This window comes from Drosophila innubila (genome assembly GCF_004354385.1).
Source record: "Drosophila innubila isolate TH190305 chromosome 3R unlocalized genomic scaffold, UK_Dinn_1.0 2_E_3R, whole genome shotgun sequence".
Lineage (NCBI taxonomy): Eukaryota > Metazoa > Arthropoda > Insecta > Diptera > Drosophilidae > Drosophila > Drosophila innubila.
This window is the reverse complement of record NW_022995380.1, coordinates 10698219-10707880: the sequence shown is the minus strand read 5'-3', so window position 1 is coordinate 10707880 and position 9662 is coordinate 10698219. Positions and strand designations below refer to the sequence as shown.

Genomic DNA, 9662 nt, shown 5'->3' with positions numbered 1-9662 from the left:
ATTAACTTTTTGTTCAAGTTGATTTAAATATTGATTCCAGTATATAACTAATTTGCTTTAAGCAATTGATTTAGCTTACACAATTGTACGTTTTCATTTGTAGCACACTTTTTTATGCTTTATAATTTTTCCTTTTTCTTTTAGGAATGTAAAGGATTTGAATTTACATTTAGTTTCGTTTTTTAAGCAGCGTTGTAACGGAATTTTTGCAGAATTTACCCAAACGGGGATACAAAAATTATATGTCGAATTTTTTTCTGAACATTTCCCGCTGCTCCAGGTTTTAATATCGATCTGTGCTGCATTCACGACAAGACTGAACTGCAATTTCAAACTTAATTTCTTCGCAGTGTTTCCAATGGATAACGAAAGCTCCGTCAGCTTATTCAATGTGTGCTGGCATGTGGCATAGGCAACTCAGCACATACGCTACAACAGGGTCAAAAGTAAACAAATAACAACGATTTCCACAGTTAATAGTCGTTAAATGCACTTTAATATTATTAAGCTTGTTGTTTGGCATTTGTATTTCGAAAGTTTTAAGTTTCCTCTTATTCGCCCCGAAATGTATGCTATACAAAAGACCTCGTTTTTGATGGTAGGGCATTAGAATGCCAAAAATTAAAAGCTCTATTCCTTCAACGAGGTATGTAAGTATGTATGTATGCGTACTACTAACATATATATGTATGTATGTGTAATTGTATGTACGCACACACACTCACACATGCGTAATGAGCGCAGAACACGCAGGTTCATAACCTGCACCACTCGAAGCGTATTAGAAGGGACAGGATAAATGTATGTATGTATGTATGTGTGTATGAACATATACATTACAGGGACGACAACTTCGACTCGTGTAAATGCCTTGACATTTATTATACACTACACAACTTCGACATCTCGGCGTCAAATTCGATTTGCATTTGTTGATGCATATATACATGTATATATTTCTGTGTGCTTGTGTGTGGGTGGCTCGCATGTGTTTGAGCAAAGGGAGCCTTTTGGCTTTGAGCTTACTTATAATATGCAATTTTACACAAGCACTGCAAGGCCAACACGTCTATATTGTATTAACGTCACTTTGCACATTTTCTTGAGCACGCACTGGTCATTACGCAGCCAGATAAATGATAAAAATTTGTATTTATTAAAGTATGCCGAGAATAACGGCCATTAAAACGCGAGTGTCCTTTTGAATGCACAAGCTTATTGCATCAACACGCTACAGTGACAAAGGAATGTTAAGGCTATGTCTGGCAAAAAGCATTGAAACAGCTTCAGACAAGGTGACTCAAGCGAACAGCTATAACTTATGAAATTTGTATTGTAACGTTCAGAACAAGTTCGAACGAACTACGTCCTTGATTGTCGGTCATAAGTTCAGTTGTCTAGTTCTTTTGTTCCTTTTCTCTTTTTTTTGCAATTTCGCATGGGTTTGTGTAAGAATTTTGTCAAATTTTGAATTTTTGTAAATTTAAATTAATTAACTAAGTTTCACACCCCTAGAGGTGACAAAGAGCTTACATTAAATAAAATTATCACCTTTACTTAATATAATTTCGAATTCAAATTATTTTATAATTCCATTGCTAAATTAAATAATTGAAAAAAATGTATGTTTTAATTTAATTACGCGCCTTGACCGTTCGATCGACAGATTGTGGCTGTCGGGCGATAGATCTCGACTATATCGATAGTCGTAGTAGATCGATAGATCGTAGTAGAAAACTGTTGTGGGTATGTTAAAGCTCTGTTGCTGTCCGTGTTTGTAAATATCGATGGAATAAAAATGCTGTACTGTGATGCAAAAAGTTATATTCAAATTTTTATGAAAATCGAGTTAAAGTTCAGATCAACAAAATGTTAAGCTTTTGTATGCGTGGGTGAATTATCGAACAGTGCTGGAAAGTGCAAAACCGGCACAGCTGTATATGCATTTATTACAACAATAAGTAAATCGAAAAGCTTAATTGGCGCCTGCTTAAGTTGTTGTCATCGAGCATTTACAGCTGTGCGGCTTATCAAATCGCTTATCGAACACTACAAGGCAGGTGCAGCAGTATATGTGTGTTTACACAAACAAAACACGAAACGCGTGGATTTAGAGTGCACTCAAATCAATTGTTGATTCCCCCAATTCTAGCTGCTTACGTAATGCTCTCTGGCACTCAACTGGGGCGTCTGGCGAGTCGCTTGATGCCTCGCATTGTACGATCTCTCCACACGGAGCGCAAAGTGCAAGTCCAGGGAACTGGAGACTTGCATATTGTTGAGTGTGGCAGTGGATCGCGTAGTTTGCTGTTAATGCCTGGTGCCCTGGGATCGGCCTGGACAGATTTTAAACCGCAAATAGAGCAGTTACCCAAACTACTGCCAGATCACACGATCATTGCATGGGATCCCCCAGGCTATGGAAAGTCGGTTCCTCCGCAACGTAAATTCGGACTTGAGTTCTACCGCGAAGATGCCGAGGCAGCTTTGAAGCTGATGCGTGCTCTCGACAGGCCAAAGTTCTCAATTCTCGGTTGGAGCGATGGTGGCATCACAGGCCTAGTTCTAGCCGCTCGTCATGCTGATTCTGTGGAAAAGTTAGCCTTTTGGGGTGTGGGCGCATACATAAACGAGTCTGAAATGAAGACTCTCGCAGAGATACGAGATGTCGCCAAGTGGTCACCACGCATGCGTGAGCCAATGGAGAAGGTCTATGGAGTTGAGCGCTTTGCCCAGCTCTGGGCGGAATGGGCGGATGCCGAGTGTGACTTCTACAAGCATCGAGGCGGTGACATTTGTCGCACTGAGGTGGAGCAAGTGAAGGCGCCCACGTTCATACTCCATGGCAAGAAGGATCCTGTTATTGCCGCCGAACATGCACCTTGGCTAAGGGAGCGAATGCCTCATGCACGGTACCATGAATTCCCAGAAGGCAAGCACAATATTCACCTGCGATATGCCGAAGAGTTCAACAAGCTCGTCTCGGATTTTTTTAAGGATAAATAACAGGGAAAGGAATTCAAAATCAGATTTTTTTAAAGGATTTATCAAAGGGGAAGGAAGTCAAAATAAAAAAGTGTAACTATTTTTGCTTATTGACAAATTTATTAGTTTATAATTTGGACAGAGAGTGATTTATTTGACCTGGGCGAGAAGGGTGGGCACATAGGCATCATATTGGGCCTGGAAGAAGTTACCGGCCACGGGTGCGCCAAAGTTGTACTTGGAAACGTAGTCACGGATCTTAACGTTGAGGCGACCCTCGCGAGTTCTAAAGTATCAAGTAAATCATCAATATAGATTAGCTATACAGTGTCAGTGTATTGATTACTTACGTCTTGGAGATGAACTTCTCACTGGGGATCTTGTCACCCTGCTTGAAGATCAGGAAGACAAAACGGTGGAGACCGCTGCCCTCTGCTGGACCAGCGCCGACATATTCAGCGAGCACTTGACCATCGGCGACCTTGTTGCCGGGAATGTTGATGACAGCCCAGTGAAGGACCTCACGGAGCTTGGGATCGGCGCGGCTGGGTGCATCGGGATTAACCATCAGCAGAGTGTACAAGGCGCCAGCCTCGGCATCCCAGCTAATGGTGGGCTGATCCTTCACTTGTGTGGGAGTGAGCTCATTGCCGAGATCGACCTGAGCACCCGAGGGGAAGGAAATGGTTGCCTTGGCCTTTGGCTTCTCATCGATGATGTCAGGAATGATACCGCTGGTGTCCATGTTGCTGATGTGCTTTGTCTGGCGATGTGACAGTGACTCTGATTTCGTTGCCGCCGGCTTCGCTATTTATCGATCCACCGGCCCAACGACTACAACCGCCAAATCATCATGGCCCTAATCAGTTACGTGCACTTTTGGGCCAATGCTCACACACTAGATAAAGATAAAGATATTGATAAAGACAGTGTCTATGCTGATAGTGCCAATAAGTGCACCGGTTAACTTTATTGCTTCGGCTGGACGAAGATCATTCGACAAAGTCTAGATTATCTAGCCGCTGAAACTTTTGTGGAGAATAGGAACATAATCATCGTACTGTGCCTCATAGAAGTTGCCGGCAATGGGTTGACCCAATCCATGTTTCTCAGCAAACTGGCGAGCACTGAAGCTTATTCGTCCCTCTCGAGTGCTGCGATTGGGATTACGTCATTAGAATACACAGTTATGAAACCCATTTACATTTATGTCACCCACCGTTTGTCTATATGCTGAGAGTTCTCTATCTTCTGGTTCTGACGATACAGAAGGAAAACGTAACGATGCAATCCTGAGCCTTCGGGTGGACCAGAGCCAATGTACTCGGCCAGAGATTGGCCCAAGTTCAGCTTGTTCCCTGGAATATTTATGACAGCCCAGTGCAAAATCTCTCGATACTTGGGATCAGCACGACTTGGAGCATCGGGGTCCACCATCAGCAGAGTATACAGCTGGCCATGCTCCTCCTCCCAGGTCACCTGTGGCTCATCCTTCACCTGTGTAGGCGTCAGTTCGTTGCCCTCCTGGACAGTCACGCCCACCGCATAGGTCACTTGCAATTTTCCCTTGGGAAGCACCTCATCCACAACATCTGGCACAAGATCATTCATTTTTCTTTCTTGCCGTTCGTTACACACTTTTGCTGACCAGTCGACGTGGAAAATTAATAAAAATCACGGTTTGTTCAATTCCGATTTCCGTTCTTATCAGCGTGGTAATTTCGTAATTTTGTCTTTGTATGATTCAGCCTAATGATAAGATGATAGCTGGACGATAACAACACCTGCTCCTCATGCAAAACTTCACGCATACACCTTTGCTATGTGTATGTATGTGTATACAATGAGTTTGGTCTAATTAATTAATATCTAATATCTATTAATAAAAAAAAAAAAAATCAGACGAAAATTGAAGGCCTGGTAACTGTTAAAAATAATATCTTTTGTCTGTATATGTTATATGGTATATGTGCAAGTATAAAATAAAAAAAAATGAACTTTGCACAACGAATTTTTCCACACATTTAAAGGTTGTATATGTATGCAGATAAATATTGGTTAACCGGTATACCGGTATATATGTATCTAAATGTCCGTACATGTGGTCAAGTAATTGTTTTGACAATGAAAAAAGCCAACACGTCTGCTTATTAGTTTTTCAAATAGTTAATCCTAATGTCATTTATTATTAATATACTTTTAATTTTATTCTAAAAATCATAAGCAACTTCTTACAGTTTAATAACTATAAGAATAAATTATTATTTTTGGCAAATAAAATATCGATAATTTACTCAATGTAGAAATATTTTAGATGCCTTGTTCTATATTTTGTAAACATTTTATATTTATATCTTGTATATTCTTAATGTCAGTGAAATAATTCTTATTTCTGATTGAATCGTGTTTCGAAATTATGACTATGTAAATTCTTTTCTTTGTCAAAACAATTACTTGACTTACTGTAGAGTAGTGTATGTAGAAGTTTGCGTGCCTATATTCATCACCCGTTTGTTAATTAACTTCAACATTTAGCCGGCAATGCGATAACCCACAAATCTCAGTCATAAATGTAAGTTTATAAAATTATTTACATTTTTTACTGATAACTAAAACGGATGTAGGCCATAACTTTATATAGTTTATATATATGATTGTATACATATTTATTTATATATCATGCTATTTATTTATTTAAACAATTCGAATATTATTATTAACACTTTGAATATCAATATTATTAGCGTTGACTGACAGGGTTTTCTAAATACATGTGTGTGATCAATTTGAATATCCACAAGAATAATATAGATTTTTTTTTTAATATAATAATACAAAGCATAATTAAAAGTAAACAGTAGAAAACATGAGCGTGAGATTTGAGACGCGCGCCAGGGCGTAGTATAAACAATATGATTACAATATATAATAGTGTAAATAATAGTATATAATGGTATGTATGTATTATTATGCATCGCCACAAGAACAGAATTATGCATACATAAACTATATGTATATGCATTATAGGATGGGCCAACTAATTAACGCCCGTTGCTGAAGAACTAATTTTGGAATACGAGACAACATTTGTTCAATTTGATTGATGAAAATTTCAATAACATTCGAATGGTAAACGTTTCCATCTTGCGTTTTCTATAAAATTCAACATATAAATATAATGTCGTCCACTTGCTCGATTGCTTTTGGGAGAGTTACTCTTCCTTTAACAACGGGTTTCGTATAGACCGCTGCGTCCAATGTAGCGCACCCATTTGACCACATCGTGATCTGAGTAGTTAAGCTTCGGTTCAAACACTTTCAGATAGCGCACTTTAAAGCCTGACGGTGCGAATGGCACCTCAAAGTTCATTGAAATTGGTGGACGTGTCCACTTCTTTTTGGTATCCGTCTCAAGGAGTTCAATTTCCGCCGACAGCTGAGTTTCCTTCATGCCCGCCATTCGCTTAATTTTCCATACAATCGCATTTTCTGAGGCCTTGTATTTGGCCTTGCCCTTTAGACAAATCAATTGCACGCCCGAAGTGTTGAGTGGAGTTGGGATTTTCACCTCGATCTTCTGGCCAAGCAGCGATGGCTTAAAATTCGACTTGAGTACCACTTTCACCTCCATCTTTGTGCGTCCCACTTCTCGCACCAGCGGTATAACACGGAATGGCAATGAAATGTCTTTTGTTGTGCGATAGCGCATTAGCTCAAATTCACCGTCTGGCGGTATAAAGCTAATAGAATGCTCCGTCTCGAATTTGCTTAGCTTGACGCACTGATGGAATTGACAATCGTCAATCACAACCACTGGCTTGCCGGAGCGCGATGTCTCTGCTTCCGAATTGCCGGATATTCCTCTGCCCTTGGATTCCATAACGATTTTGTCGTTGATGCCAAATTTGCACTCGGGCATGCCTACAAAGGTAATTATTAATAACCAATTAAATTTAATTACCTGATGGCACTCACCTGACAAATAAGACTTCATGACAACCTTGCCGGCAACGTGAGCGGACAGAACCTGACCCTGTGGGCTCATCAACAGATTGACATACTCGAGCACATCCAGGAACAACTCGTTTCGTCGATATTTAATGCCCTCACGTCTCCAGCCAATTTGACCAGTAACTTGTGAGGTTATTTGCATTTGCTCCTCCTTGGTGGCCGACTTAATGCCCTGTTGCGTGATGAACGTCTTCAGGGTGCCCGAATCCGTATTTTGCGGATAGCCAAAGTCTAGAATCTCGTCCAGCAGCTCATAAATGAGCACAAAGTTGTTCTTGATGTTCTCCTCGGAGATCTTACCAAAGTATGACTGCATCACCTCAATGATCTTTAGCAAGAACTCAAATACCATGGCAGCATTAACATTTTGCTTAGTGACCGCAGCCAACCAAATGTTGGCACGCTAAAATAAAAAGAGGCGGAGAATTGTTACTGATTGTGATTCTGGCAAACATCCGGTTGACGTGGCAAATACCTTTATATGGAAAAAGCTGGTCCTAGCGATATTGGTCACTGGAGAGCGCACCTGCTGCCGAGCATGGATGACGTTGACCCGAAAGGCGTCCACGGCGTTGCGTCCGATGTCATCGCGATAAACTCGGGAGATTAAAACCTCACCCTTGTGGTTGTAAACGAACAAACCACCAATCATTGTGTGCACTGCCTAGTCCCAAAACCTTGTATTTATGAAAATTCGTTCTTAGCACAATTGGCACTAAGCTGTTTACGAAAAATTTTCCACCAATTTGGGACCCACTAATCAACTTTTCCACAAAAAAAATCAATTGCTCTCGCACTCCCCTTTTTCCGATCAGTGTTGCCAACTTTGTATAAAGACGTTGCCACCTGAATGAAATACCCTAGCGTTGCCAGACCTAGAAATCTGATCTATATAATTTTTTAAATTTTCCTATTTTTCGAATAATTCTTCTTAATCAATTTTATTAAATTTTAAAGCTAGAATTTTTCAAATATTTGCAACATTTTTGTTGAATTTTTGATATTTTTTTTAGAATTTTAATTTGTAACTTCTCAGCCCGAGGGGTGACGAGCTACTAGCCTCTAGCTGAAGAACGTCAGCTTTATTTTATCTAATTTGGAATTTTATTGGATTTGTCATAATTGCTTTAAATAATTTTTAGACAATTGTTTGTTGTTAAAATTTGTAAATTTGAATTTTGCGCCGCTTCTGAAATTATCATTATTAATTGATTTCACCAACTGTGTTTTCCAGCACTGTTTAGAGTATCGCAGCCAACTTTAGTTCGTACATGACTCTGCGGCTTTGACAAAAACAATTCATTTTCATTCGGAAATTATTTCCCAGTTTGAATTTAATTGCTACGTGAATCAAAAATAAAATTAAAGATGCCTACTGAAAACCTTGAGGAGCAGGGTCTGGAGAAGAACCCAAACTTGGAGCTGGCACAAACGAAGTTTCTTCTGACGCTTGCGGAGCACAAACAAGATGCAGCTCTCAAGTCAAAATTGCTAGATGCCATACGAGCGGACAATATGGCTCCATGGTACGAGCATATCTGCACCGAGTTAAACTGGACTGTGGACAAGGAGATGCTCACACGTATGCGCGAACAAAACCGTATTGCCATCGAGCAGTTGGATGCCGCCATTGAGGATGCAGAGAAGAATCTCGGCGAGATGGAGGTTCGCGAGGCCAACCTCAAAAAGTCGGAGTACTTGTGTCGCATTGGTGACAAAGCAGCTGCTGAATCAGCCTTTCGCAAGACCTATGAAAAGACTGTGTCCTTAGGTCACCGCCTGGACATTGTCTTCCATCTGATTCGCCTTGGTCTGTTTTATTTGGATCACGATTTAATAACACGCAACATCGATAAAGCAAAGTATCTGATTGAGGAGGGTGGCGACTGGGATCGTCGTAATCGCCTAAAGGTCTACCAGGGCATCTACTCGGTTGCCGTCCGTGACTTCAAGGCAGCGGCCACCTTCTTCTTGGACACTGTCAGCACCTTCACCTCGTACGAGCTTATGGACTACCCCACGTTTGTTCGTTACACCGTTTATGTATCCATGATTGCCTTGCCGCGCAACGAGCTGCGCGAGAAGGTGATTAAGGGATCTGAGATACAGGAAGTGCTGCATGGCCTGCCGGATGTGAAACAGTTCTTGTTTTCCCTGTTCAATTGCCAGTATGAGCAGTTCTATGTGCATTTAGCCCGTGTGGAAAAGCAACTGAGAGCAGATTATCTCGTCCATCCCCACTATCGGTACTATGTGCGTGAGATGCGCATTTTGGGATACACACAATTGCTGGAGTCATATCGCTCACTTACTCTGCAATACATGGCCGAGTCATTTGGCGTCACCGTGGACTACATTGATCAGGAGCTGGCTCGTTTTATTGCGGCTGGCCGCTTGCATGCTAAGGTGGATCGCGTTGGCGGCATTGTGGAGACGAATCGACCCGACAACAAGAATTGGCAGTATCAGGCCACCATTAAGCAGGGTGATCTTCTGCTTAATCGTATTCAGAAGCTAAGCCGTGTTATAAATATTTAAGCCCATTCTGTAATAGCATAGACACTCACACACCCAAGAACATATGAAATTTATTAAAAAATTCAAGTAATTACAGTGTAAAACTAACATTACATAAAACAATATACATTTTTATGGTTTTCTTAATG

General features: G+C 40.7%; 5 protein-coding genes across 5 annotated transcripts; 2 read left to right on the top strand and 3 right to left on the bottom strand.

The window, feature by feature from the left end:
* The first annotated feature begins 1959 nt into the window (after nucleotides 1–1959).
* On the top strand, nucleotides 1960–3103 carry LOC117789754 (valacyclovir hydrolase). The gene is made up of 2 exons (XM_034628876.1): nucleotides 1960–2056; nucleotides 2153–3103. Exon 2 carries the CDS (start codon nucleotides 2164–2166, stop codon nucleotides 3004–3006), a length of 843 nt encoding a protein of 280 aa, XP_034484767.1. The 5' UTR covers nucleotides 1960–2056; nucleotides 2153–2163; the 3' UTR covers nucleotides 3007–3103.
* LOC117789755 (protein D3-like) lies at nucleotides 3085–3772 on the bottom strand. Its single transcript, XM_034628877.1, has 2 exons — nucleotides 3336–3772; nucleotides 3085–3271 (listed from the first exon to the last, which is right to left on the bottom strand). Exons 1-2 carry the CDS (start codon nucleotides 3728–3730, stop codon nucleotides 3136–3138), a joined length of 531 nt encoding a protein of 176 aa, XP_034484768.1. The 5' UTR covers nucleotides 3731–3772; the 3' UTR covers nucleotides 3085–3135.
* A 147-nt stretch (nucleotides 3773–3919) lies between these two features.
* On the bottom strand, nucleotides 3920–4678 carry LOC117789756 (protein D3). The gene is made up of 2 exons (XM_034628878.1): nucleotides 4205–4678; nucleotides 3920–4139 (listed from the first exon to the last, which is right to left on the bottom strand). Exons 1-2 carry the CDS (start codon nucleotides 4594–4596, stop codon nucleotides 4001–4003), a joined length of 531 nt encoding a protein of 176 aa, XP_034484769.1. The 5' UTR covers nucleotides 4597–4678; the 3' UTR covers nucleotides 3920–4000.
* Nucleotides 4679–5682: 1004 nt separating this feature from the next.
* LOC117791560 (AP-2 complex subunit mu) lies at nucleotides 5683–7813 on the bottom strand. Its single transcript, XM_034631347.1, has 3 exons — nucleotides 7472–7813; nucleotides 6961–7399; nucleotides 5683–6906 (listed from the first exon to the last, which is right to left on the bottom strand). The coding sequence occupies exons 1-3, from the start codon at nucleotides 7646–7648 to the stop codon at nucleotides 6209–6211; spliced, it is 1314 nt and encodes a 437-aa protein (XP_034487238.1). The 5' UTR covers nucleotides 7649–7813; the 3' UTR covers nucleotides 5683–6208.
* Nucleotides 7814–8225: 412 nt separating this feature from the next.
* On the top strand, nucleotides 8226–9638 carry LOC117792985 (26S proteasome non-ATPase regulatory subunit 6). The gene has a single exon (XM_034633343.1). It carries the CDS (start codon nucleotides 8365–8367, stop codon nucleotides 9532–9534), a length of 1170 nt encoding a protein of 389 aa, XP_034489234.1. The 5' UTR covers nucleotides 8226–8364; the 3' UTR covers nucleotides 9535–9638.
* Nucleotides 9639–9662: the final 24 nt, after the last annotated feature.